The sequence below is a fragment of the Alternaria postmessia genome, assembly GCF_024291825.1.
Source record: "Alternaria postmessia strain BMP 2775 chromosome Unknown scaffold_9, whole genome shotgun sequence".
Lineage (NCBI taxonomy): Eukaryota > Fungi > Ascomycota > Dothideomycetes > Pleosporales > Pleosporaceae > Alternaria > Alternaria postmessia.
The window spans coordinates 551,196-577,851 of NW_026260082.1; the positions used below are offsets into that span (position 1 = coordinate 551,196).

Consider the following 26,656-nt stretch of genomic DNA (forward strand, 5'->3'; position numbering starts at 1 on the left):
ACAGCAAGTACACCGTCTGCCAATGCAGGCATACAGTATACCAGCCACGCCATCACAGCAGACGCGCTCGCTCTTCCCATATCGATATGAAGATTGACCAGCACCCGAGTGCATATCCATACCCCGCACATACCGTTGCCGAAGCACAGAAGTATGACTGAGGCTGTGTGTAGAAGTCGAAGTCAGGGAAGGGGGCGAGTCGTTCATTTAGGAACCCTCCTCTCCCTCGGCCTTGTTCTTCTTCTTCTTCTTGCTTGAGCCGAAATCGTTCTTTACCGTCGGGACGGCCGACTGGTGGACGATAAAGCGGGTATAGCACTCTTCTGGGTCCCACTCGAAGCCCATGAGGTACGGCTTTTCGAACTCGTCATCTGCCTACAGGAGAGGGTCAGCTATGCTTCGACACACGGTAACCCTAGATGGTGCGGGGTATGAGAGGATCGGCAACGATGCTCGATGGTAAGATACAATGGATGGGGATACTTACGCGCTTCTTGAACTGCTTGTGGATGGCATCTAGTGCATCCTTGATGGTGACACCTTTCATGTTCCGTGCGGTGACTTCTAGGCCTAGCGGGAAGTGCAGGGCGATGGACTTGAGCTTGGGCTCGGTGAGTGGCATTTTCAAGACTGATGGGTCTTCGACAGTGGATGGTGACTTGTTCAGCTTCCTAGAGGTATTGTGTTAGTACGATGCAAGGTATCAGGGCTGACCGGGGCCATCCGGATGACGATGAGCCGCTGGACGTTGTTGTCGGATGGTTCGCATTAACGAAACAGGAAGATTCACTTACCAATTCAGCTTCTGGGTTTCGATTGCGATCTCAATCTTCTTGCCTTCCTTTTCTGTGCTTCTGTCAGCTCGCCTGCCCCTCACGCACGACCCCTCATCTGGGCCATTGTCACAGGAGCACTCACCTAGATCCTCGATCCGGTAGACATCAGCAGCCATGGAGCTGACTCTGCGGTGGCCCTTCTTAGCGGCGCCATCTTGGTGGTCAGTCAAAGAGTCGACCTTCTGAAGCGTGTTTTCTGTCTCTGCGGCCATTGTGGTGATATGCAGTTGCAGCTGAGCTACTGGGAGATTGGGAAGAGTTGTAGATGATGAAAGAGCTTGGGAAGCTGTATGGGAATTGCTTAGAGCTATGGATAAGGGGTGAGAGTCTGAAGCACAGTGGAGGCTGTGAGGAAGAGCAAGAAGGGAGGGAGGGCGCAGCTTATGAGGGGCTCAGTCTGTCGCCGGCAGGCACAGGAGACGGTCACTTGATCGATCACCACATTGTGGTCCAATCGAACCGGCGTGAGACGTGAATGGTCGAGCCAATGCGGGGAAGGGGAGCATCGCCCAGAATGCGGGGAAGGAACAAACGCCAACGGACGAAGCGTGCGTGTACACCAGGTAGCATTGGCTCACAGCACAAGATATACTTTGAAAGCTAGCAATTGAGCCTCCTTCTTCGCACTTCGCCTACTCCAGCTATCTGCTTTCGTTGTGCGGCTGTTCCGGAAGATCAGGTACGGTGGTGAGATAGATCGCGTGACCGACGTCATTGCGCTCGGCGACATTGACAAAGCGCGCATCGACGCGTATCATCTCAGCTTCGGGCCCTAACGCGGACCGAGTGTATCAGAGGTCCACTTGATTACTGCAAGGGCTCATGGTCCACGCGGAGGTACATGTCAACATCCGACTGGACTATCCGCCCCTCGCAAGACCATGTGAGGCTGCGTACATGAGGCGCATGCAGCCGAATATTCAACTCTAAAATGAGTCAACTTGAAAAAGCAACATGGAAGGTCGAAATAGCTCAACATCTCGTGTAATAGTGCGCATCATTGTCTTGCTAGTCACTTGCGTGTACTCGTTCAGAGCTCATCGCGTGACTTCTCTATGAATGTCCAACAATCCTAACGGGCTCGTAAAGCTCTTCGAGGTACTTCTCCTCTTCCTCAGTCAACTCCTTGCCCCTTGCTGCAAGTGCCTCATCCATCCTGTCTACACTGGAGAAACCGATGATGGGACTCGCAACACGCTTGTTGATCCATGCTAGCGCAACATGGCTCATCTTCCAGTCATGCTTCTTTGCAATCTCTTCGACACGGCCGATGATCTTCTTGTCACGCTCGTTGTTACCAGAGGTCTGATTGCCAGCCTTCTGTTCCCCTTCTGAACGAGTGGTCGAGCCGAATGCCGAGGGAGGGCGAGCGAGATGGCCACGGCATAGTGGTGCCCACTATCGGCTGTTAGTGAAGGAATGACTTGATGCTCGAAAATGGTAGCATACCGGAATAAGACCAACGCCAGTGTCATTGCAGAATCGATTCATCTCACGCTCTTCCTCGCGATATAGCAGGTTGTAATGGTTCTGCATGCTGATGAATTTGGTCCAACCATTCTTCTCAGCAGTAAACTGCATTTGCGCAAACTGGACTGCCCACATGGAGCTGGCACCTATGTACCTGACTTTTCCACTCTTGACCAGATCGTGCAGTGCCTCCATGGTTTCCTCGAGAGGTGTATTTGGATCGTAGCGATGGATTTGTAGAAGATCGATATACTCCAGATCGAGACGCTTGAGCGATGCATTGACGGCGTTGAAGATTGCTTGCCGTGACAGACCACCTTGATTCACGTAGTCTTTCAACTGAGGCAGCTCCGTGCCATACTGGATCGTACGTAGACCTGGATCTTCGCCAACGTAACCAAAGCACTTCGTGAGGATGACGAGCTTCTCACGAGGCAAGTCGTACTTCTTGATTGCTTTGCCAACGAGCTCTTCGGAGACGCCATTGGAATAGACATTGGCTTTGCAAGATATCAGTGAACTACGGCAACCGAGCGGACAGCCTATCGGACATACCGGTATCCCAAGTCGTAAGACCGCGATCGTACGCAGCTTTCAGTAGCGGTAGCGACTCTTCTTCTTCAATGACCCAGGGCTGCCATTTAGAGGAACCAATGCTCATGGCACCCAGGATAGGTACTGAGACCTTCAGGCCACTCTTTCCTAGGCGTTTGTATTCAGCCTTGGACTCCTGGAGGAGACCCTGCACATCGAGCTTATCCGGCATGATCGCAAATCAGTGGATCGCTTGCGGATTGGTGTTTAGTGGGGTACTTGGGTTTCGCAAGGCTGTGGTGGGGCGAGCAACAGAGAGGCGTGAATGAACCACCACATTGTAAGGCGGCACGCACTTCATATACTCTGCAACGACGGCATTTTCTCCGTGTCTGCACCACATACTTCCCAATCGAGTACATAGCCGTCAAGGTCGGGCTTTGCGGCGATAGCTTCATCATTATCCCGGTGGTAGATACTGCAACGAGCCACGATGCGGGGTTCAGGCACGACGAGCCGCCGTGTACGTCATGTGTAAATATCACATCCGCGGACTATCCAGCTGCCGAAAGAAGGATGTGCTTGTCGGTACGTGTATATCAAAGGGTGGTTACAACGGTCATCACACCCATCCCGAGTTCAAAATGTGGGGCATGTTGTTTGCACAGGCAAAGCACTAGAAAGAGGCTAGGGGTTCTGAGATGAGCATTCAGCACAGATTTGATTCGTCACCAAGTGCATGATAAGCCAAAGCTCGCCGTGGTGTTGAAGTTCAGATCGTTCATGTCTCTTGGCAAGTACTGATCTTATTGACTTCTCATCACCTCACACTTCATCGTGAATGTGCCGGCGCGATTCCATCAAGTCATGGTGGTATTGTTTGAACATCGTTTTTGATCTTAGACCCCCAGGCGCCAACCGCATATGATGCAGAGAAGTTCATAGATGCTCATTGCCCGTAAAGAAACCCGTACTCCCCAGAACCGTTTACGCGTCCTCGACGATGTTGCCGCGCTCCGACACGTACAGACCGTCCAAGAACTTTCGGATATCCTTGTTGCGGACCTTGCAGATTTGCTGAATGTCGGCGGCACCTTGGGAGACGTCCTCGAGCGACTGGATGATGTTAGCATTGGTTGAATTGGTTGTTGCACCGCAGTTCTTACGTTTCCGGACAGCTCGAGCTGATCCTTCTGGTTCTTCGACGCCTCAACCTCAACACCGGGCCTCATGACAACCCTTCGTACGAGCTTCTCGCCGATGAAGTTTCGGATCTCCACCTCCCAGCAGTCGGTCTCCTTGTTCTTCTCCAGGTTGACGTTGATGGGGAAACTGGGTGTGATGTTAGTCATATCCAGCAATGTGCGCTTGACGCTCAGCATAAGCATATCCATCCTAGTGCTCCCAGCATCTCAACCAGGAGTCCTGCGTTGATTTGTTGGGGAGCCTGGAGAGCAGCGTCGGATGGGATATGCTCTGCGACGGGTTCGGGAGGGATGTGCGGCTGGTGTAACATACTGGGCATATACGTAGCGCATCTTGTACTTGTATCCCTTGGTGACACCGATGATCAAGTTGTTCTATTCCCAGTCAGCCCAGTCCTCCCATGTTTACCAGTGTGGGAATTCGAGGATGCGCGCGACGTACAATCAGGGTGCGGACAGTTCGGAGAGTAGCGACGCTCTTGCGGGAGCCGTGGTGGAGCTCGATCTTGATGACATTCTTCTTGGGGTGCGTGAAGCTGACCGCCAAGTGGCCGAGAGACTTTGTGAGCTTGCCCTGTAGAGTGTAAGAATCGGTTCGAGGTGGTCGAGGCTATCGCGATTGGCTTACTCGGGGACCTGTTGGAGATGTCAGTGTTGGATTCCTTATGCGTCTTCTATCGTGCGCACTCACCCTCAACAAGAACGTTCCTGTTCTTGATGGCGACCTTGACGCCCTCGGGGATGGCGAGCTCTTCCTCAGAGTGGCTGTTTCGCACTTGTCAGCAAAAGTCCTGGATTCTGATGTTTGCTCGTGGTGGAATCTGCTATCGAGGCGCCCATTGACCGGTCGGAAGCGGGAAAATCGTGCGATGCGGCGGTTTGACAGTCGTGTGCTCGGGGATAAACGTACATGTACTTCATCTTGACGGTTGCTGCGGGTTAGCGGTGTTGTCGAGAAGCTGAGGTCGAATTGTTCGAAATTGTGTGGGAGGCAGCGGAACAAAACGATAGCCGAGCCACCGGTCTAGCCCGCTTTTGTGCGCGCTAGCGCCGCCGTCTTCCTCGTCATGGCAAGAACACCAACTTCATGCATTCCGAGGAGCTGCGACTTTAGCCATCGTAGTTTCCAGTGAGACTTGCAAGACTTGGAAATAATTCGTCGCGACAAGTCTACGGCCAGCATGGCACACGGAGACACACACATCGCCCAAACCCTGCTGCACCGCGCCTTCTCCCCTTCGACCGCAGAATCGCATTATCACGAGCGCGTGCTGAAGCGGCCCCTTCACATTCGCGCAACCTCGCCTACACCCTCTGCACGCGCGGTCCGCCGTCGCGCCCTTAACGAGATCAAACAGACTGCTCGGAAGCGCAGCAAGAACAAGCCTCGTCCATTGTCCGCTGCGAAAAAGCGTGCACTCTGCCTGAACGAGATTCCCAAGGAGCAGCAAAACTACGCCCTCTATGAGGGGTTGCACAACTTGTGGGCTGGCTACATGAGGGACGTGCTAGGCCTGAGCGATACTGCGCGGAGTGTCCTTGTCACGCCGAATTCGAGTGGACAACTGCTTGCGACTGCCGACATGCACGGGGCGCTCGTGACTGTAGTGCGAAGCCGATGTGTAAGTCGCGTAGGCTTGGAGGGTATCATCGTTCGTGACACAAGGTTCACATTCGAGATCATCACCAAGAACAACTCTGTGAAATGTAAGTCTAGCAAGCAAGACTTAGGTAAGTGGTAAGTATCTGACAAATTCAGCTGTCCCCAAAGAGCACACGATCCTCCGGTTTGAGGTACCGCTTCCTGAGCAAGATGGGAAGACTCCCATGAAGCCACTTGTGTTTGAACTCAACGCGGAGCAGTTCCAGACAAGAGCGGCTGATCGCGCGAACAAGAAGTTCAGGATGCACTATCAGCCTGACATATGAAGGAGAACACACAACACTTTCTGGCCAACATCTCCCTTCTAGAGGGTATAAGCACTCCATCTGATATCCTAGAGATCTCGAAGCTGGCCCTGGCAACGATGACTGAAACTGCAACACCGCTCGAGACTCGGGTAGCAAGCCAGGCAGGGCTGTGCGTCATGGACTGCATCTTGTTGCGCGTACGTTCTCAGTAACTGAGGAAGGTTTTTAATGAGAAGGAGCACTGGGATGCGAACAAGAGTTGATTGACAAGAACAGCTCTAGTGTTTACGAAGAAGCACAGGTCAAAAGATCTAATTGGAGTAGGCATACAGGTGTATCATTGAGCATGGTATCATTCCGATGAACCCTCAAAACGCCATCCCGCTAAATGCAATGGTATCATAAACAGCAACCCTTTCCGTCTCATGTCAAATTTCTATACGTTCGTCGCAGCCCTCTCAGATTGGAAATCCTCAGGTTTGAAGTTTCTCAACTCGGTGTCATGTCCACCGTTACCCCCATTCATCGAACTGATCTCATCCTTCTCTTTGACAGCCCTGCCTTTGTCCAACTTGCATCCCGTATAGCTTCTGGGTAGATAACGACCCGGATGCCACACAGCAAACACGACTAGCACAGCGAGTACTGGGGCGGCGTCAAACACCCAGAAGCACCATTCGTGGCTCTGCAGGTACAACAACCCATAGTTGCGATCATGGGGTATCTCGATAGTACGGTAGAGCGCTCGTAAGGCGATCAGGACCGAGGAGAGGTTTATCGTATATCCCAACTTGCGCCAAAGGTGCAGGTCTCCCAAGTCATGAGCAGCCCAGTGCCGGCTAATGTAAAAGTACCGCATACTGATGATAGAGAAACTGAGGAAACACAGCACCTGCAGCACCAGCCCCAAAATCAGGATAATCCTGCCAGGTAGTGCTTGCCGTTCCGACGAAGCGATAGTACGGTTCCCTTGCGTATCTTGGTCGTATTGCCGGCTGATTTGACTCGCGCCCACAAGTTGAATGATGAAGCTGAAAAGGTCAAAGGACACAAAAGTGGCGGTGATGTATCTGGGAAAGCACCACAGCGTCTTGAAGTTGAGTGCGTAGGTTGGGCAGGAAAACCACACAACACGACTGAATGCAGTATAACACGCTGCAGCGAGGAAACTGGGCGCGAGCAGGATCATGAGCCAGGAGGCAAGGAAGGGCGACTCTTTGTGCTCGTCATAGGCAGATACCAGACGGCATATGAACCCCAGGTCGAGCATGACAATGGCGATGATTGCTGCCCAGAAGAAATACGCCTTGAGGCGGATGTACTGATAAAGAGAACATGCAGAGACCAACAGTACGAGAATCGCCCCTGTTATGGCGAGAGGGTAAGACGGGTCATATATGTAAGGATTCAGGAAGTTTTGCGCTGTCATGAAAGTCAGCCGCCATGTTGTGCCATGTTGTCTAGTCGCGAAAACTGGAGACGAACATACCATGTTGAGCCCGATTCGGCAACCCCATGATTGATCGCGCTTCCAAGGCGGCGCTCGTAACTTGCATCCTAGCAGACATGTTCCGCTCCGCTCTGGTCCACCTCTTTTTAAATTCCGACCCAAAATGGTTTGTCGATCACAACAACCCGCAGCAGTGATAGTTTTCGCTCTTTCGCAATGCCGAACCTTTGTCACTCATATCCTAGTCGCAGTAATGGAGCAAACACCACAACGTCGTTGTAAAGCAGCACCCTCGTCGCAAAGGCGCATAGTCGAATAGCCAGAAAACGAACCCAGCGGGAAAAGGCGAAGCCAGAAAAATCAAAAGCCCGGCGGCGGTAACGCACGTTTTACCCAGCAGCCCACCTGCGTTCTCCGCTTGCTAAGAGCACTCAAGGCTCTTGGCAGTCCCTTGCCCTTTCCACTCCGCACGCGCGTGTAGCAATCAACCTTGCTGCGCGTCCCTTTTCCTTGTCATCATCTCCCACGCCCCCATCTCGTCTCACATGTGTTGGCTAGGTACAGCCGGGTAACTTGCGACAGATCAGTCTCTTATGCGAGACAGGAACGGGTAAACCGGTGCACTGCACCATGCAATCCGTTTGTGCAGCCAATATTTACCCGCCATACGCGTACCTGCCTCTGGCATGTGTAGTACAGTACGCAGGCCTACTTCCCTCTTTCACTCTCTGGGTTGCTTGTGGGAGGACCGCGTCACGAATCCACGCACATCATCCGGCGGCGTGGCCTTGGCAAACCAACGAAAGCCATGGCATGTGTCTCTGCCAAGATGTTGGCAATAGGCTCGCTCGCCGAAGTATCCGCATATCGGGGTATCGCGTCTTACCATATCGTAGAGCGTGCACTGGGTGTGGTGTTGAAATATCGCCCAAGTGTCTTCGTGGTGTTTAGTCGTTGCCAGCCAAGAGTCACCCCGACGCAGGTATAAGCCGTGGCATTGCTTCGTTGCGCGATATTGTTATCGGATATTTCGGCCTCGACACTGTATGCTTTAGTTGATCTTTGCGATGTTATCCTTGTCAATGGCCTGCAGGACGCTGGTATGAAACTGAGGCGTGGGAATGTGGCGCAGGCGCTTGTCAAACATAGCGTACAGGCGCGTCCTAGCAGCCTGCGCAAGCGGAAGAAGATACCCCCCTTCGCGATCGTTGCAACTTGTCGCGCACTGAGGACGCAATGAATTTGAAGTAGCTTCTTAGTATGTTCTCATTGAAACTGCAGTTTTTCGCTGACCCTGGGATACGTGCGTCCACGGCAAATCTTACCATGTTTGGAAATACATCGTGACTCTCCCTTTCTGAAATCTTACTTCCCAAACCAAAACATTGTCAATTTTCCATTGTCCTAGACGGCTCGGCACGAGATCAGACCACGACATTCTGGACTACTGTTTCATCAAAGTCCTGCCACGAAAACATATCGGCTCGTCCCTCGACTACTTTTCTACTCGTCGTCGAAATCGTCATCGGAAGCATCTTTATCCGCGCTCGCCTTGTTCCCTCCAAGGATCTCAACCTCGTCCTCGTCCTCGTCAAGACCCAAGCCCTTCTTTAACCATCGCACCTCCTTTGGCTTCCTCTCCATCCACAGCTCGTTTGGGATCCAAGTGTAGAAGCTACACATAGTTTCCTTGATGTCGTCGAGAATGGTGAGACCACCAGAAAGGAGCAGGATAGTGGCATCCATCTTCAGGCCCACGAAGCAGTCCTCAAGAATGCTCTCCTCGATCCAAAACTCGTACTCTTTGCCATTGCCAGCTTTCCGTGGCTTACCGTTGGGGTACTTGGTTTTATCCTTGGGTAGATCGTAGTCGTCGCAGTCGTCCGTGTGCCAGGTCTTGCAGGAAAGCTTACCGAGGGGTCCAAGCTGTCCAAGCTTATGTTTGAAGGCCTCGCTCTGCTCTGCGTATGCAGACTTGGTATCGTTGTCGGGAAGATTGATGGCAGTGACCTCAAGGTAGGCAGTGTCCTTGCCGAGAACTTTTAGCTGCCCAGACTCAAACATGTCATATTGCGCCTCCGAACCCAGAACAGCGATGCCAGTGCCGAACTTGATCCTGGCTTCTTCGTCCCGGATACCAATTTCCACAACCGCCAGGCCTTCCTTCTTCAGATCCTCCGCCCAGGACTTGTTACCAGTATACATACCAGCCTGGGCACCACCGAATAAGACGCTAGCAGATTTGTTGAAATCTCCGGGCAGGGCAAGACCTAGAGAGTTGACTTTTGGAAGCTCCTGCTCAGCCTGATCGCAGATTTGAAGTGCAGTGGCAAGCTGGTCATCGAATTCGGGACAGACACGGTGAAAGCGAAGATACCCGAGGAAGGAGCGGGGAACTTGGCAAGCATTTTTGATAGCATACGACGCATAGCCATAGTGGGCGGGATACCAAGATGATCTATTCCAGTCAGTATCGTGTCAGTGGAGCAAAGGGTAAGATGAACCTACAGGAAGGCTTTGCAGAGAGCTACAAAATCTACGACCCACTTGTTCTCATTAGAGCGGTCCCAGGGTACATTGTGGACAGCGAGAGCCCTTGCAAGTTCCTCAGGACCCATCTCATTCATCTCGTGCTTGGAAAGCCCTTGATACATGCGAGGACCAGACTCTACTCCGCCAAAGCGCATGAGCTTGTTGAAGACATGTGCATACATTTCATGCATGCGACGCTTTTGCTTGAAGCGCTGGATGGCGATCTCGATACGTTCGACAAACGGTTTGGTCAGAGTGTACATCTCTTCTTCCTCGGCAGCTTCCACAGGGGTGAGAACAGGCTCAATGTAGGCCTTCTCGAACCCAGTAGCTTTGAGCATATTCTTAGACACCCCTTCGGGATACTTTGCCTTTGTTTGGGGCAGTAGTGGTACTGGATACTGAGCCGGCTGCTGCGCTTTCGCCTTTCGAGAACCCGGGGCGTAGGCAATATCGTCGTCATCTTCGGCATCGAAGTAATCTGGATCGAGGATATTCTTTCCAGTCAAAGGTACCTTACGCTTGATGGTCTTTCCGTCAGCAGACACTTCCAGAAAGGCGCTCAAGCGGAGAGCTGCAGTAACGAGGGTCTTGGGCTTGTATTGGCGCATCCTCTGGAAACCGCGAATGCGACTGATCGAGACGGGGAGATTCTCGCGTCCACCACAGCACTGTAGTAGGTGTTTGTCTGTGGGAAGGTTTTCGTCGGAGAAGTAGAACTCCACCTTGGAGGGAGATTAGTGTGACCGCATGACTGACCAAAAGATCGGAGACTGGTAAACGTACTTGACGACGAATCTCTGCACCATCTGGATGGTCTTCAATGGCAGAGGTAGCAGTACTGTTGCTAGAGGCTTCATCGGTAGGTCCTGCATCCACAATGGGTGCTGTGATCGCGGTCGCCATATCTGCTGCTTTCTGCACTGGGTATTGGGAAAGATGGAATTGATGTGCTTAGAGAGGAGAAAGGGGTGCAATGGGCAAGGATCGTGTGTAGAGAGTTGATGCCGTGGTGAGGCGACAACAAACAGTGCCTTCCGAGATGGTGGGTAACTGCGTTTGCATCTTGAGGTAAGAGCGCACGACTACTTAAGACTGGCCGTCGCAACTTCCGGTTCCGGGTATCTCGTACTCTCACGCGCTTTCACGGTGAGTCCATGCCCAGTAATTTGATACTTGCGCATTGAAGACTAAGTCAAGGTGAGATGCTGGTTCTTGCTAGCGGCGATGAAGGACAATCGGTCGAGGCACATAGCGATGGTATCTGTTGCAGTAACTTTCATGATGGGCCTCTAAATGGGGAATAATAAGAACAAAATCTGGATGGCATAAGACATAATCTTGAAGTCGTACAAAACCAATGGATTGTGCTGGATTAGCGCGAATCGTGATACCCTGGATGACGGCATTGGCTGACTCGCAAAGGACCCTGAAACACATGTCGTGGGGCCTGCAGCCTGCATACCATGTATCTTCCACCTGAACACCAACCACGCGTACGAAGACGTTCATAACATAGCAAGACTCGCTATACAATCCGAAAACCATGGCAACCAAAGCATATGACGCGTCTAATCTGAAAGCATATGGCAGTGCTGCTGCTGGTCAGTAAGTGCCTTGTTGCCTGCCGCCTGTCAGCCTCCCCACCCATACTAACACCACAACCCAGCGATGGTGTCCTCAGCGACGAGTCTGGTGGTGTAGTAGTAAAGCCCTGCACCCTTGCAGAGATCAACTTCTACGAGTCCCTCACCGACCACCCGGACCTCGCGCGTCACCTCCCCACCTTCATGGGCCAACTCTCCCTCTCAGCCGACCAAGCCGCCGCTACCGAGTCTGTCGAAAGCGGCACCATACAAACGGCCGACGGTACAATTGAGCGTTTGCATGGCAAGAAACTCGCTACAGATCTTCACATCGTGCTAGAGAATATTACACATGGGTTCAAGAAACCGAATGTTCTGGATCTGAAGCTTGGCGCGCAGCTGTGGGATGAGGCTGCGAAGCCGGAGAAAAGAGCGCGTCTAGATGCCGTAAGCAAGGAGACCACAAGCGGCAGTCTAGGGTTTAGGATAGCGGGTATGCGCACGTACAAGGGTAGTGATGTACCCGACATCCCCGAAGACCTGAAGGAGTATGTGGAAACGGACAAGGAAGACGGATATTGGGTGTACAACAAGATGTATGGACGCAAATTCAGCGCTGAGAACGTGAGTGAAGGCTTCACAGACTACATCTTCCCTGGTGCAAAGTCAGAAGCAGAGCTCGATCGGGCGAGGGAGGTGCTCGCCTACTTTCTGGGAGAGGTCAAGGACATCCAAGAGGTTTTTGAAAGCAAAGAGAGCAGGATGTACAGCGCAAGCATACTACTGGTATATGAGGGTGACGTAGACGAGTACGCAAATACCAAGCAGAAGCTACGATCTGCACATCCGGAAGATGAGGATGAAGACGATGAAGAGACTCTGCCTAAATTGGCCGAAGTCAAGATGATTGACTTCGCGCACGCGACATGGACACCGGGGCAAGGGCCGGATGAGAATTCGCTGCAAGGTATGAGGAGCACGGCAAAGATATTGAAAGAGCTATTGGACAAGGCGCAGCATGACTAGGGGCAGATGAATAGTTCATTTGGTTGAAGTGCAATGCATAGACGAAGTATATCTGTGAGTACAGCTCCGACGTTTTGGTCAATCGAACCATTGCCCGTCGACCTCTCATTGTTTCAACGGTTTTGGTTTCTAAGCATACCACCTAGAAAGCCAGCGCACTGTTGCCGAGGATGATGATTGAACACGTGGCATTTATACTATCATAATCCCTCTCCATGAAGAAGCAAATGTGGAACGTGTGTCACAGACACGACCATTGATAGAGGCAATCAGATTCCCAGTAGTGTCTCTTCCCAATCACCCACTCCCTTCATCAACGAATCAAAGAACGCCGCATCTACACCCTGGAACGCCCAGTCATTCGTTCCTGCGGTCAGTCCAGGATAGTGTTGTGGCGTATTGAAGATTGTATCAGAGGATGTCAATCCAGACTGTAGGGTCTGAAAGTTCTGTGTGTTGGGCTGTGCTGCAAGGAGGTCGGATGATATATTATCGCTAATGTCCCGACCAAAGGTGGAAAAGACATTATTCTCGACAGCCATCAGGTTTGAGGACGACGGACCAACAAGCATGTCCACACCAGGAGCCTGCTGACTAGGCCCTTCTTTCGTGATGCCTTTTGTACAAATCTTGATAATTCCAAAATATGGTATCGAGAGCTGAAACTGCTCGCCGCAGCCCTCCTCAAGCCGATCGACAGTGCTCTCACCAGTATGACTCGACCCACGTGCAGCGTCGCTTTCAATCTCGAGCAAGCTCCGAAGCTGCTCAGCACTTTTGCCTGTGAGGGGTTCGTTCGTCTGCGTCGAAACCAGTTCCAATTTTTCGACAAGCTGCTCGACCATGGCGCGGTCGCCGGGTCGTTGATGTACTAGAAAACTATGATCTTTCCAGCGACAGCTGTCTATGTGCGCGATCAAAATCGTCATCCCGGCCATGAGCGCGAAGAAGTCCGCTGTGTGACATGACTGGGTCGAGATTGGTCGAAAATTTTGGAACGCGACAAATCTTGTAAGAACGTCTCTGGCCGCATTGATACAGGTTATCTTGGCGTACATATGAAAATCTGAATCCTTGCCGCAATGTAAGAGGAAAGGCAGGTGCAGAAGATGAAGCAAATTGTACTGGTAAAGCTGATCTCGAAGCCGCATTAGCTCCTCAAAGGCCTCCTTCGTGCTTGGTTGCAGCCTAGTGAAACTTGGTGCAAGCCAGTATTTGTCAGGAAGGGATTTTGTCACGTTCTGGAGGTCGCGATCCAGTTTGCGGGTAGCCTCAATGTTTTGAAGCGGATCTCCTCGGTTGCGGTCAACGATACCACGTGCGATGAGGGTATGTGCTCGATCGATTTTGCAGCTCAGGCTCTCTCCAGGGACAGGGACCTCCATGTTCGTAGTCTGGCCTCCATGGGGCAGACCGAGCATCAGGCTCAGATAGCTGTCCATATGAACAATTCGAAACCATAGGAATTTTGGGCCCACTCTGTGTTTATTTTCTAAGAACTTGATCGGTGGAGGGTTGGGTGTATCCAACCTCATCAACTGCGCAAATACCATGGCTCTTCTGAAAGCTATCCACGATCGCCGAAGGTTGCCGGCGTTGGATTGGAAGATGGCTTCGTATATTATACACTCCAGTCCTTCGATACAGCCTACTAGTTGATCGTTGGTGATGACCATGCGAACAGCCGTATCCACCATGCGCACGGCGAGAGCATTCGGGTCTCCAGATAGGCGATCGGCTCCGTTACACCGAAAGTACTGCAGCATGAGGGCTAGAATAAGCATATGCCTGGCCATAAGAACTGGGGGTGTAGTAGAGGCGTCGGGAACCGTGGCCAATTCGTCGGCAATGTCGAACGATTCGTGCTCTAAGAGGTTGCTGGATCCCGTGAGACATTTGTAGCTATACAAGGTCGCGCTGCGGTCCGATCTGCATATGAGATCGAGGTCTCGCTGAGCAGGAAACGTTTGACGTAGGCCGATCGAGATGTTTTCACCGTCTTCTGCCTGCAGAAAGTTTTGTTCCGGTGTCAGTGCAGCAGAGCCGGGTGTCGGAAGTTGCACAAAGTCGATTGCTGCTGAGTCGTGTCTTAAGTCTTCCGATTGCGCAAGTAATGTTTCGGCTTTTCGCAGGCGCTCAAGGAGTTGTTCATAAGAGAGAGCAGGAGCTGGATAGGTCCTGTTGACCCCATCGCCTGAACGCAGCGATGTTAATGACGGGCTGCTATCGTCCTCCTGAAGAAGGACTTCATCCGGCTGGTCCTGGCGAACACATGGCGCGTTTCGACGACGACAAGCTACACATATTGTATCTGATGTTGCATCGAATGTGCATTTCACTTTCCGCTTTTTGCAGTCCCAACAGCTTGTCGTGCCCTTTCGAAGTTTGCGCCGCTTGCTGGGAGGCTCAAAGCTGCTCACGTTGGTGTCATTGACAGCCGGCCCCATGGCAACCAACGCTAGCCCGATTCGGTGGCACGTACGATTCCTCCACTCAAGGAGAGTAATCCGAAGTTTGGCAGAAGTACGCTAGTGAGGGTGTGATGAATCTTGCGATGGAATCGAATGCGAAATTGTTCATACGAGACGAGTTTGACACCTAGGTAGTACGGGGGACAGTGACCGAGCCACCTGCAGCTCGGCGGAAGAAGCCTCGGACTCCGAACATGTCGCTAAGAGGCCAGCGAGAATGGGAAATGTGCCTCTGGGTCTGGAGGCCTGATTTGTACGGCAACGGTCATTGGTCGCTGAAAGGCCAATCACACAGCAGCACAAGGTCTACCATGCAAACGAGTCAACGCAGACATGGGCGTATTTTTGGCTGTACGAAAAGGCCTCAGTGGCGTTTTGTGAATCGATCGACATCTAAACTCTATGAGACTAATCTTAGAAGGTTGTAAACATTACAAATGACACACAAGTGCAGGGGGACGCTACCTGCCCATGTAGCTAGGATGGTGAACCTCCTTGAAATACAATCTATGTTCCTCGATAGGCAACGAAGTACTAAACAAATGCCATCAACGTGTCCTTCGACCCTAGCAAGCCCCCGTGCTTGAAGATTACGCAGCTCCGGCCTGAACCTTCTCCATGTTGAGCTTCTTGAAGGGTGTAAGTGCGGCAGCTAGGACCGCTACACCCGCCAAAGCGATCGCAATAGCGAGTGCGACTTTTATTCCTGCCATGTATGCCACCACAATGCCCGGTATATCTTCGGTACTGAATGTCTGTCGAAGCTGAGTAGCTCCAGTTCCGATTACCGCTTGCGGATCCACGTTTGGTGCTGTGATCGCAAGCGTGGTAATCATGCGATTTACGAAGCCGGACTGGGCAGCGGTCAATGAGAATGCGCCGCCGATGGTTTGAAAAACTACAACACGTTAGTTCTTTCCATTGGTATATGTTTTTCGGGCATACAAAAGACTGTTGCCGTCGCCGAGGACATGTCCTTTATCGTTGCGTTGGCCTGAGCTGTATTGATGGCCATCTGAAAGCCCAAGCCCACTGCGATACCATAAAGAGCCTGGTATCCTATCCATTTGCCTAGTCCAGTGCCGATGTCAAACGTATACATCAGACCAGTAGCGATAGTCGCTAGGATAGCACCTGCATTCATGAAAGGCGCAGCGTAGCCCGTCTTCGATACAACACCGCCACTAATGATGCTGCCTATCACCATTGCGAGGACCAAAGGAAGGTTGAGTACACCCGAGTTGATTGCGCTTCGGTTGTCAACGCTCTGGAAGTAGATCGGCAGATAGTACAGTAGTACAAGATACGCTGACGAATAGAAGAAGATGAAAGCGGATGGCTGCCATAGGGTGCGCTCGCGGAGAAGACGGGGTGGAAGCATCGAGCGCTCGCCATTGAAGATCTCCCATACGATGAAGGTGACGAGAATGGCCACGAAGCCTACCTAACATACGGATATACAAAGTCAGTATATGTCTCAAATTCAGTTTGTACAGTAACAACTTACCAATAGGCCGATGACAAGACTGCTGCCCCAAGGCTTCTTCTGGCCACCGTTCTCGAGTGCCAGGATGTACGCGACGATGCCACCCATGACAAGTGCGATGCCGAGAGGATCCATTTGCAAAAACTTCTCTTTCCAAGTCGCTTTGACGACGACGACTTGCGGTGGGGTCTTGTAGGTGAACAATATAAGGGCTCCAGAGGCCCCGCCGATAGGAAGGTTTATGTAAAAGCTATGCCATCATCAGCTGGTGAGTAGAACATCTATGGTAACGTGCCTACATACCACCATCGCCAGCTCACCGTGTCTGCAAAGACACCTCCCAAAAGCGGACCGACGACGCTAGATAGACCGTATACTGCACCAACAAGGCCCATAAGAGCTGGTCGTCGTTTTGGCTCGGCAGACAATGCAGCCATAGTGAACGCACCCGTTACTACAGCGGCAGAGCCGACACCAGCGATTGCGCGACCCACGACGAACGTTGTAGAGTTCTGAGCCACGGCACAGACCAAGCTTCCAATCTCAAAGACGAAGATGGCCCCGAGGAACGACCACTTAAGCGGAAAGTAACGGTAGAATTTACCAGATGCGGATTGGAAACCACCAAATGTCATGAAGTACGCGGAGCCATACTAGAGTAAGTTAGAACCATGGAATTCGAATCCATATCACTAGAGTATTAAACTCACCCAAGAGACCATGTTGAGGCCCTGGAATTCATCGGTGATCTTGGGAATAGCAGTGCCAATGATGGTCATGTCCAGAGCAGTAAGGAATACTGCACATAGTACAGCGATCAAGATGGGAACTAGCCGCATGCCACTAGGATACTCCTCTTGAATTTTGTTGGTTGCATCGTCGTGAGTAGATCTGACCTCCTCCATATCCTGTTTGTACTGCTGCTGTTCCTTCTCTTCCGCGAAAACATCCGGTGTGGTAACACCACTAGCACACTGCGTAGCTGTATCAGACGCAGCTGATGTTTTGGTTCTATGCGAGTCCATTATATGTGTTCGTGGTAGTTGAGTTTGCGGAGTATAGTCAATATCTGTATTAGAAATGAAAAGGTGTCGTGGTAACAGCCGCCTGGAAGATGATAAACAATGTATGCGAACTCCTCATACATATACCATCCTATAGAGGAAAGCATCCGTAATATCTGTGACCGATCCGAGGTCTTGGCACGCTCTTCCTCCGAGCGCTTCGGAGGATGGAGGTCAGTATTCTTCATTCCGCCGAGATGCGCCAAACAATCCCAATTTCGAATATGGGTTGTATTCGGAGAACGCGTCTTTGCACCGCGCAGAACAGCGGCCAATACCACGTGGTAAGAGCAACATGCGACTGGTGGATGGAGGCGATTAGTCAGCACTCCATTGGGTCCGGAAGAGACACTTGTTCCACTTCGCACCACCCTCATTCCGATAGCCATGTCGCAATTCTCTCAATCAAAGGTGCTCCTCCCACTGTACATTTACCCACAAGTCGGCGCATGGGATCCTCTTTACACAGCGTAGCTTCCCCCTGCTATTAACCTTTTTCTCACTGATCTCTCTCAGCGTTGCCGCAAATCCGTGTGTTCGATTTGTCGTCATCATCAATCCGAATAGTGGGCCAGGTGCAGCACCGTGGTGGCCGAATGAGGACTATGTTCGGGAAATAGCACGGCTAAATGCATTGCCGAATGTTACGACCCTGGGCTATGTACGGGTAGCCTATTGCAGACGACCGGTTCAAGACGTTCTAGAGGACATCGAAACATACGGTAGAAGAGCCAGAGAGGATGACCGTTTGAGGGTCGAAGGTATCTTCGTCGATGAGACGGTGAATTTGTACTCAGAAGAGGCTAAGAAGTACCTCGATGCTATCGATCGCAGAGCGCGAACTCTTATTGGTGTCGTCGAGAACAAAATGGCAAGTCTGAACATTTTCTTAAACGAGACCGAGCAATCCGAGCTGATAACGCCCAAGATGATTCATAATCCTGGTACAGCAGTAAGCGCTGAGCTTGCAGCACCTGGACCCGAGATCACGGTGGTTGTAGAAACATCCTACGAGGAATTTATGACTGAAGGATACCAGGAGTGGCTTTCTACTTCGCCGTACAAGCGTGCTCGAACTGCGTACATAGTACATTCTGTTCCACAAGGAGAGGTGAAGGCTCTAACGATAGCGCTTTGCGAGCGAGCAGAGTATCTGTTTGTAACAAGTGCGTTCTGCGGCTTCTACGAGAGTTTCGCTGGAAGCTGGCATGACTTTGTCGCATCGCTAGCGGAGCGGCGAAAGTAAACACATTGGACATCTTGGACATCTGTAGAGTTGTGGAGCGATAGTACTGAGAAACTGTAAGTGGAACATAAAGCTCCACAAATCCTCTTCTCGTGAGTAGATGCCCTATGCTGTCGAAATGGTCTCACAACACGAATTCGTCTGGTGCCGCGGTATCGGGGGCTTTTCGTAAATCTGGAGAATTTCAGGACCCCATTCTTGGATGTGTTTCGTCAGCGCTGTGATGCTCTACACTGGAGCGTGGTGTCTTGCTCCTGTAGGGCCTCCTCAATAGTAGCCCAGATCCTACATCGGTTCCAAAAGCCGTCAGGTACATCAAGTAGGCGGTCGTCGCATCCACTTATCGAAAAGCGTTTCGTCGCAAGAAGCTTTGCAGCAACTTTCCAATCCCAGGATGCAGTCGGATCTAAAAGCGCTGCATTAGGATCAGATAGATGGTGCTCGATCCACTTCGTGTCTAGATCCCAAATATGCGGATGGAGACTTCCGTCCCGAAGACTATTTCGCCAGAACACAGAGTCGAGCGGAATCCGCAGAGCGAGTGCTTTCGATGTGCGATGTAGTACGATGACGGATTGTATTGGTAGATAGCTGCAGATAGCGTCCATCATTTCTGTAGGAAGGCGCTCCAGTCTCTGGGGTTCACGTGTTGCTTTCAACACGTACTCTGGCTCGTCTCTTCTACGTGGCGAGCTTTGCAATACCCTTTGAACAAAGGATGCAGTACCTTTCCCTTCGATGGGGTCGGTATAAAATTTCTATATATCATCAGTAGTCTGCTTCAGAAACGTACTGTTGCACCTTACATCATATTTCCCACCCCACCAATCCAGTCTGCTCAAGGCTAACACGCTTCTAGCACCATATTCCGAAGAGGAGGAGCATAGATCGAAGATGTCGTTTGATGTCTCGTTTGGTTCGTCTGTGCAGCATTTCCGTTGGTCGAAGCGAGTACTTAGTAGTCGATACAATATCTTGAGAGTGGGTTCTAGTCCAACCTCCCTTCTTGTCGAATACCGATGCTCTATAACTCTACAACTCGTTACGATGCATCCTTCATGCAACGGAAACAATGTTCCATGGTCGCCTGTGTAAGAAAGAGCGTCGAACCAGATATCATCTTGTCCAGCGTCGTCGACAATCCGAAAGTAGCCCGAACCAGTCAAGCTGAAGGATGCGACTTCTGAGAGATAAATATCGGGCAGTTCGGAAACGTTGACCGGGCTTCTCGGAACTTTAGCTGAAGAAGAGAAAGAATGAGCGTGGCCCCTTCTTACATCGACCCCTCGCTGGCTACCATGTGTTCGGCCACGTCGGCCATGCTACCAAGCAGACGAAGGTTGTTCAACCACTGTGTTTTGTATTGAATTAATATTTTGCAACAGCTTCCTCGGGGGATGCTTTACCTGAAACCGGATGTCTTTGGGATCGATGTTGTATACATCGCCTTCGATATGGAACGGGCTGCCACATATAACGCAAAAGGTTCCTGCCTCCATGGCATGTCGAGCGTCGCTCTTCCAGACCTCTTCGACCTTCGAAGAATGTAGACCGCCCATGTTAGCACCGTGCGATCGGATTGTAGCAGGTGCGGATCTAGAGGGCGGCCGAGGTTATTGATCCGCAAAATGATAACGCCCCGTTCCGTTCACCTAATCTAGTCTGACAGGAGGCTGCTTTCGCGTCCCGTTGAACGAATGCTGTCGAAGCAGATGTGAGACGCCAGATTGGATGTGTGACACTGGATAGGTCCGTCGCGATGGATCGATGACGGTAGTCCATTCCGCCGTAACCTAAGGAGGTATAGCGCTTCTATAGCGCTCCCCACCACTTCCGAAGCGGCCTGAGATGGCTGACTAGTGGTGTTCTTGTCCTACAAATAGAGGGATGTTTGTCATATGCGCGTTTGTGTGAACGTTCATTATTGGTTTGGTTTCGCAACCAAGAACGTTCATCTTTATCAACGATGGCGTGTGCACGGAGCTCGGAATTCCGACAAGCACATCCGAAGCGGCGGAACACCGCTTATCATGCGACTTGTACGATTAGGCAGTCTCTATGAACTCGACTCATTCTTTGTACATCATATACTCGCGACCATAGTCTTCCTCCTCCGCGGACAGGTCAGAAATGTCGTCCATTACTAACTGAGTGCTATTCCCGATCAGTCCTGTTAACCAAGGATACATCTCTGGCGATCTTATCTCGTTCGCCTCTGCGTGGTGGAATTCAGACACGGACCTCTCGCCTGGCTCAAGCACATACTTATGCCCAGCCCAACGTATGCGAGGCTTTTCAACGTATGGACGCCAACCATGGGATGTAGTCTTTATGGGATCAGGTATCTCTGTGACAGATTCAGTTCTGATGAGGAGTGTATCCTCCATATCTGATCGATCGTCCTCTATTACTGGGTCAAGCGCCATCCGCACAAGCTTCTGAGGACCCTCATCCTGAAGGGCGTTTCAGAAAACTTTCAGTGCAGGTAGTGCCTGCTTTTGAGGCAAGACCAAATCTCTGGCTTGTTTATAATTCGGCATCGGGAATCAGGTACCAGCGGCTTCCTCTGGTTACCTCAAGAGTTTGAAGCGAGGTATTGTTGATGACGTGTGTCTGTCAAAGAGGATGTAGGCCATGGCATATCCTCGTTATAGGTCACTGTAAGTATGGTCAATTTGGAGAGTACGTGTGAACGCAAATGCCAAGGTAGTAGGCTTTTGTACAAGTCCATCGGAATGCTATGCAGTTGCCAATGCGAAGGTACCAAGTCAGCGTATGTCTCACATGCATCTCGAGCTGTCACGATCTACCGCAAGTATGCGAAGATTGGGCAGTAGGTCTAGCATAAGTGCGACTAGTGCATCTTCATATCCAGCACGTATGTTCTCGCACAAGATAAGTTCGTGCGGGCGCGCCCCAGAACTTGACCTTTTCTTGACGAATTCTTTGTACCAACTTTGCTCATGCCTGTTGGAGATTGTAGCCGTTTAGTGTTATGGCTCCGAGAGGGGGGTTTCGGTCCGATTGGTAAGGCATGAGGGTTGGAGAGCACTACCTGGACCCTAAATCAGTACAAACTTGACTACTCCATGCATTTGGAGATGCTTATAGCCTTGTCTTTAAATTGTCTTGTGTCTGTAAGAGAAACTTCCATGACGCGTTGCTGATTTCATGCTAGCGTGGCATTCTCGCGTCCCGACGCTTCGGCAGCCGAGATGACTGCGCGTCATCAAGCTTCAGCTTATCGTCTTCACAGGCGGAGGTCCAGGGAACAACGTCGCAATACATCACGGCAATTGTCTGCTATCAGCTTGAATTTTTTTTTTCATTTCTTATCTTCTGTTTCGAGCCACCTTATGTGTCTTCCTCCAACCTTCCATCGCCCAACACTCGCGGAAACAATTCGCAATCGAGAGTATGTGTATGAGGTCCAATAACCTTCATGTCCCACCGCCAGGATGACAGCCACAGAAACCCAACGTGATCCAAGAATGCATAAAGCTACCCGAGGCCGAAGGACCAGCACAACTATCGCGTGGCGTTTTGATGGCAACACCCTCTTAGATCCATTTCTCGAAGCTGCGGCGGTCATCAGGCGCATGCATTCCATGATATCTCTCGTGGTATCGTGTATCACTTCCTGCAGTCGTGTTCTGCACGCCCTGGCCATCTGTCGCTCTGCTGAAGTCATCCATCTCGTAGGAACCACCGGGTGCATCCCTCTTCTTTTCCGCACCAACCCGACCTCCTACCGGCGTTCCCTTGCGCTCCTCTCTACGTGGAAATAGATTTGCGTTGTACGTCTGTAGCCTGGTACCGCCAGGGCTCGCGGTTCTTTTGCGTCCTGGCAAAAACGATACGGGAGGCGGCTGAGTCAAATCTTCGGCTGAGCTGTTCAGGGAGTTATGTCTGAGTACGGAGCGAATATTTTCTTTCGAAACGATACGGGCTATATTGCGATCGGACTCATCGCGCACAAGTTGCTGAGGACGGAAACCGCTGACATAATCCCGGGTACTATTCTGTCGCACGGAACTCTCAGAGGGAACGGATGGAATAAGCTCGTCCATCCCCGGCCATGCTGTTGCTTTAGGCGGAGAAGTGCCTGGCCAAGGGAGAGGCTTAGGCATCTCCCTGAGATGGCTGTCCTTTACACCAACACGAAGATCGCCAGAATACGGAGCTGGTTTGATGGGAACGGGTAGCCTTGTAGCTGGCTTTGCAGGCTGAATGCGTTGCGATTTATCAGTAGCGCCTTCACGTACAGTGTGAAGCTTCGTCAACGAGATCTCGTCATCCCAACCGCTGCCTTCATAGCTGGGCACCCGCACATCTGCGTAGGCCCTGCTTCCTAACACCTGTGGTGCAGCCCGCTCGTCATGTTGGTACTGACGGGGTAATGGTTGCGGTGCGGCACCCATCTGGCCCTTGGACGAGAACTCTGACACATCCGTATCATGGTGTGTTTGTCCGGTCTGGGGATTGTGTGACAGGCTAGAAGAATCTAAGTGATGGGTTGAAGTGAAGATGTTTTGCTTGGATGGCTTGTGCTCTGGATGGGGGCGTGGCCATGGTGTGACTATGGTCGTATCGGAAGATTCCAATGAAGCAAGACTCATGCAACTCTCACCTAACGAGAGGTCTCGGGCGCTAGACGCACGGCGAATTGGACCTTCACCAGGGATATGGATTTGCCGTGTCACACCGTGCAACGGACTCTTCGGCTCTTCCTTTGACGCCGTTCTGGACACGCCACGAGACAGCGAGCGACGAATACTATCCGAGTATCTTTTGATCGGGCTTTCGTTACCGTCTCTGTTTCGTTTGTTGTGGTATTCGGTGGGAGAGCCCTTCTTTATAGGGCTCCGACTACCGTGCCGGTTCACCATCTGGGGCTGGAAACTCTTCACTTCACCATTGGTCTCCGCGGCCTTCCTACGGTCTGCTCGTGCTCGTTGCTCATTCAACCACTCCTCCATCTTGTGTTTGAACTTGGGTCGCTCAACCAAACCGCCGTACTGAGGATACACGTCGCGAAGCTCCTTCTCGGTGTCGTCGTAGTGCTTTCGTGTAAGCATGCCGGCCCCTTCAACACGCTTTTGGAATGTAGCGCTATCATCGCCGATGACTTTCTTCGGTAAAGAAATGATGCGGTACGGAGTGGGCGATATCAGGCTTCCCTCAGGTACTATCACATTGCCCTTTGGGAATGCAAGACCAGATGGGCATCGTTCTTCGATGTAGAGTGCAAGGCGACCGTAGTGTCGTCGGCCTCTGATGCTGTAGGAAGTACGGACTGCGTCAATGATCGGTACGAAGACCGCTTCCCAGGCAATGCAGATGTTGCGAAGCTCAAAGTAGTCAAAGCCCCATGGGTTGCGTGATTTACCAACCTTGAATACCTGCAGCAGCCAAGCGAAGAGATGCTTCTCGTACGCCTGCACATTCCAGTTGCTCTTGTCGATCGCACCATAAATACTGGAGTCAGTTGTGTACTCCCCACTGTACTTGTTCGCACGTGGATCGTAGCGGCGTATCCCTTCATCGAACTGTGTATAAAACCACAATAGGTCTGTGCGCGAGATGCCATCCCCCCGGTCTTCTCTAGCTATCGTTGTCGCACGAGGCATTGCATCCGGTCGCAACAGGAAGATCGAATCGCGGAACACAGCCCACGGCTCTAGAAATGCAGCAGTTGCGAGAAAGCGCTCTTCGAGGCTGTCGAGGCCGGATAGTTGCAACAACGACAGTGCTTGTTTGAGCTCCGGAGAGATCTTTTCCCTATCGCCGCGTGCAAAGAAGTCGCGTACGTTTTTGATCCCTGAGTTGGACGGAGAGTGCGCCATCTCGACTTCGATTATGAGCGCGTCAATCACGGCTTTTGGTCGTGGTGATGGTCAATCTGCGTTGCTGCTGTTTGGTAGAAAGTAATATCTCTAGCGCCGTTCTCCTGCCGAGAACAAGATCTTTAGCCCTCTATTACGCCTCAGTGAATGCGACTAGATGCGGAGTATACTCAAGTGACGATAGTATGAAATCTGGTGGCAGCCTCACCTTCACTACGATCCGACAGCCCACCGTCGCTCCACTCAAACCACCACTGATACTGTGCTCAGTCCAGTGATTGGAGGATCACATACGGGAGCCTTGCGCAACCAACAACTATTTCGTACTAGCAAGCCTCTTTCACGTGTAGGATCACTACAGCTCACAACAAGTACGAGTATGGTCAATGCGCATAGAACAAACACTGTACTATCTTTCTACGACTCTGATTATATGCTTGCCTCTGTTTCCACTGGCTTAAAGTCTTTTACATCTTGCTTCACGCTTCTGTTCCTATGAATACCTCCTCAACCGTACGTATGACAACCAGGATGAGTCTCATATACCTCCCAATCTTCGCGGCAGCTGCCATGCAGGTCCTAGGGGTGGTTGTTCCTCAACAACCACCTATCTTCTCAGGCCCATGCGCCGTCCTACCCCCGTCTAACAAGACTGAAACTCCAAGCTATGATGGGGTAAAATCAGGCGCCTCATCTATCTGGGGTCACGAGGGCAGCGGCGGACCGAAGAAATGGACAGACCTCTACGTCAAGGGTCTCACCGTCATACCATATTGCTTTCCGTAAGTTTTCCTGCATGCTGACTGGCAGCCTGTCGTCCGAGAGAATCGTTCCACCGAAACCCTATGAAAATTAGGATTAGTTCAAGATACCCTGCGTCATCAGTTTTCCTGCACAGACTGCATGTGAGACACACACTGACTTGGCATGCCTACATTTAGTACTGAAGAACATCGCAAAGCCAACATCGCGAAAGTGGAAGCAGCCACCGAACTTTGGATCACAGCGCTTGGTGGTAAGGCTTCGGAGGCTAGTGGTCATAAGATCATGTTCTCTGAATGGATTGATCCTCGGAAGAAACCCATGTACTGCATCGACGTGAACAGTCCAGTTGATAGTAAGTGGAACATGGCTGTTCCATACAAAACAGTCGCTATCTGGAAGGATGGTCGTGCGGGAAAACGCGCCGCATCATCTACTGTGGGAATGGGTGATTCTCCTGGAAAGCCATGGGATTTGGACATGTGGCTTGGTGAAGAGGCTAGCGTTCAGACCATTGCACATGAATTCGGCCATGTCATGGGTACGTAAACAGCCATCCAAAATTTTAAGGTCGTGAAGCTAAAACACTGAAGGAATGATGCACGAGCAACAGTAGGTGTCTCTGTACGAACCGCGCGTGAGACATATACTGACTTCGTACACCCACAAATAGACGATCCGACCGCGACACATATGTACGCTACGACTGCATGAAGGTAGATTCCGACTATTTAAGATGCATGGAGATATATGCTAACTCCGTACTTCCACCACTACAGCTCACAGATTACTCCACCGCTCTCGCACGTGCTCGCGAATCCGACCCTAGTGTGACGACTGCAGAGCTTTGTAATGACGTCAACATAGCTGCCAAATATGAATTTAGCGGTCGCTCCTTCACCAAATCCGTTCTCTATGGGAAATCCAACGACGGATGGATGCTGAATCTCGATACGCCGTACGATGTCAACAGTAGGTATCTCCTAGTCAAAAGCTTATGTGAGTCATTTGCTGACCTCGTACATCGAATTTAGGGCATTATGCACTATAATAGCTACATCATGGGTAATGATAAGTGTCAGAGAGGCAATCAAGCTGAGTGCCCAGTAGCGGTGTACAGGGATAGCACGATCCATGACAAGGGGTTTGAGATGATTCCGTTGTGGTTCAAACCGAGTCAATGGGATGCTGCATGGGTTAAGGTGCAGTATGGGTGGTCGGGGTGCTGTGA

At 51.3% G+C, this 26,656-nt stretch overlaps 13 protein-coding genes across 13 annotated transcripts; 4 read left to right on the forward strand and 9 right to left on the reverse strand.

Annotated features, from left to right (window-relative positions):
* Positions 1 to 207: 207 nt before the first annotated feature.
* J4E82_002427 (uncharacterized protein) lies at positions 208 to 1,048 on the reverse strand (the record flags this gene model as incomplete). The annotated part of the gene is made up of 4 exons (XM_051728728.1): positions 208 to 375; positions 488 to 671; positions 795 to 846; positions 919 to 1,048. 4 exons carry the CDS (start codon positions 1,046 to 1,048, stop codon positions 208 to 210), a joined length of 534 nt encoding a protein of 177 aa, XP_051591679.1.
* An 841-nt stretch (positions 1,049 to 1,889) lies between these two features.
* On the reverse strand, positions 1,890 to 3,072 carry J4E82_002428 (uncharacterized protein; the record flags this gene model as incomplete). Its single annotated transcript, XM_051728729.1, has 3 exons — positions 1,890 to 2,234; positions 2,286 to 2,806; positions 2,862 to 3,072. The coding sequence occupies 3 exons, from the start codon at positions 3,070 to 3,072 to the stop codon at positions 1,890 to 1,892; spliced, it is 1,077 nt and encodes a 358-aa protein (XP_051591680.1).
* Positions 3,073 to 3,827: 755 nt separating this feature from the next.
* On the reverse strand, positions 3,828 to 4,966 carry RPL9B (60S ribosomal protein L9B; the record flags this gene model as incomplete). Its single annotated transcript, XM_051728730.1, has 7 exons — positions 3,828 to 3,956; positions 4,007 to 4,172; positions 4,359 to 4,420; positions 4,488 to 4,619; positions 4,674 to 4,681; positions 4,737 to 4,810; positions 4,956 to 4,966. 7 exons carry the CDS (start codon positions 4,964 to 4,966, stop codon positions 3,828 to 3,830), a joined length of 582 nt encoding a protein of 193 aa, XP_051591681.1.
* Positions 4,967 to 5,226: 260 nt separating this feature from the next.
* On the forward strand, positions 5,227 to 5,974 carry J4E82_002430 (uncharacterized protein; the record flags this gene model as incomplete). The annotated part of the gene is made up of 2 exons (XM_051728731.1): positions 5,227 to 5,752; positions 5,805 to 5,974. 2 exons carry the CDS (start codon positions 5,227 to 5,229, stop codon positions 5,972 to 5,974), a joined length of 696 nt encoding a protein of 231 aa, XP_051591682.1.
* Positions 5,975 to 6,392: 418 nt separating this feature from the next.
* Positions 6,393 to 7,524, reverse strand: J4E82_002431 (uncharacterized protein; the record flags this gene model as incomplete). Its single annotated transcript, XM_051728732.1, has 2 exons — positions 6,393 to 7,378; positions 7,446 to 7,524. The coding sequence occupies 2 exons, from the start codon at positions 7,522 to 7,524 to the stop codon at positions 6,393 to 6,395; spliced, it is 1,065 nt and encodes a 354-aa protein (XP_051591683.1).
* Positions 7,525 to 8,909: 1,385 nt separating this feature from the next.
* Positions 8,910 to 10,844, reverse strand: J4E82_002432 (uncharacterized protein; the record flags this gene model as incomplete). Its single annotated transcript, XM_051728733.1, has 3 exons — positions 8,910 to 9,864; positions 9,915 to 10,663; positions 10,725 to 10,844. 3 exons carry the CDS (start codon positions 10,842 to 10,844, stop codon positions 8,910 to 8,912), a joined length of 1,824 nt encoding a protein of 607 aa, XP_051591684.1.
* A 640-nt stretch (positions 10,845 to 11,484) lies between these two features.
* J4E82_002433 (uncharacterized protein) lies at positions 11,485 to 12,550 on the forward strand (the record flags this gene model as incomplete). The annotated part of the gene is made up of 2 exons (XM_051728734.1): positions 11,485 to 11,546; positions 11,608 to 12,550. 2 exons carry the CDS (start codon positions 11,485 to 11,487, stop codon positions 12,548 to 12,550), a joined length of 1,005 nt encoding a protein of 334 aa, XP_051591685.1.
* A 269-nt stretch (positions 12,551 to 12,819) lies between these two features.
* J4E82_002434 (uncharacterized protein) lies at positions 12,820 to 14,997 on the reverse strand (the record flags this gene model as incomplete). The annotated part of the gene is made up of 1 exon (XM_051728735.1): positions 12,820 to 14,997. One exon carries the CDS (start codon positions 14,995 to 14,997, stop codon positions 12,820 to 12,822), a length of 2,178 nt encoding a protein of 725 aa, XP_051591686.1.
* A 614-nt stretch (positions 14,998 to 15,611) lies between these two features.
* J4E82_002435 (uncharacterized protein) lies at positions 15,612 to 17,532 on the reverse strand (the record flags this gene model as incomplete). The annotated part of the gene is made up of 5 exons (XM_051728736.1): positions 15,612 to 15,919; positions 15,967 to 16,465; positions 16,529 to 16,696; positions 16,828 to 17,160; positions 17,218 to 17,532. The coding sequence occupies 5 exons, from the start codon at positions 17,530 to 17,532 to the stop codon at positions 15,612 to 15,614; spliced, it is 1,623 nt and encodes a 540-aa protein (XP_051591687.1).
* A 698-nt stretch (positions 17,533 to 18,230) lies between these two features.
* J4E82_002436 (uncharacterized protein) lies at positions 18,231 to 18,817 on the forward strand (the record flags this gene model as incomplete). The annotated part of the gene is given in 2 exon segments (XM_051728737.1): positions 18,231 to 18,238; positions 18,253 to 18,817. 2 exon segments carry the CDS (start codon positions 18,231 to 18,233, stop codon positions 18,815 to 18,817), a joined length of 573 nt encoding a protein of 190 aa, XP_051591688.1.
* Positions 18,818 to 20,090: 1,273 nt separating this feature from the next.
* On the reverse strand, positions 20,091 to 20,376 carry J4E82_002437 (uncharacterized protein; the record flags this gene model as incomplete). Its single annotated transcript, XM_051728738.1, has 2 exons — positions 20,091 to 20,168; positions 20,224 to 20,376. The coding sequence occupies 2 exons, from the start codon at positions 20,374 to 20,376 to the stop codon at positions 20,091 to 20,093; spliced, it is 231 nt and encodes a 76-aa protein (XP_051591689.1).
* A 2,001-nt stretch (positions 20,377 to 22,377) lies between these two features.
* On the reverse strand, positions 22,378 to 24,663 carry J4E82_002438 (uncharacterized protein; the record flags this gene model as incomplete). Its single annotated transcript, XM_051728739.1, has 1 exon — positions 22,378 to 24,663. One exon carries the CDS (start codon positions 24,661 to 24,663, stop codon positions 22,378 to 22,380), a length of 2,286 nt encoding a protein of 761 aa, XP_051591690.1.
* A 927-nt stretch (positions 24,664 to 25,590) lies between these two features.
* J4E82_002439 (uncharacterized protein) lies at positions 25,591 to 26,041 on the forward strand (the record flags this gene model as incomplete). The annotated part of the gene is made up of 2 exons (XM_051728740.1): positions 25,591 to 25,966; positions 26,019 to 26,041. 2 exons carry the CDS (start codon positions 25,591 to 25,593, stop codon positions 26,039 to 26,041), a joined length of 399 nt encoding a protein of 132 aa, XP_051591691.1.
* Between the last annotated feature and the right edge of the window lie 615 nt (positions 26,042 to 26,656).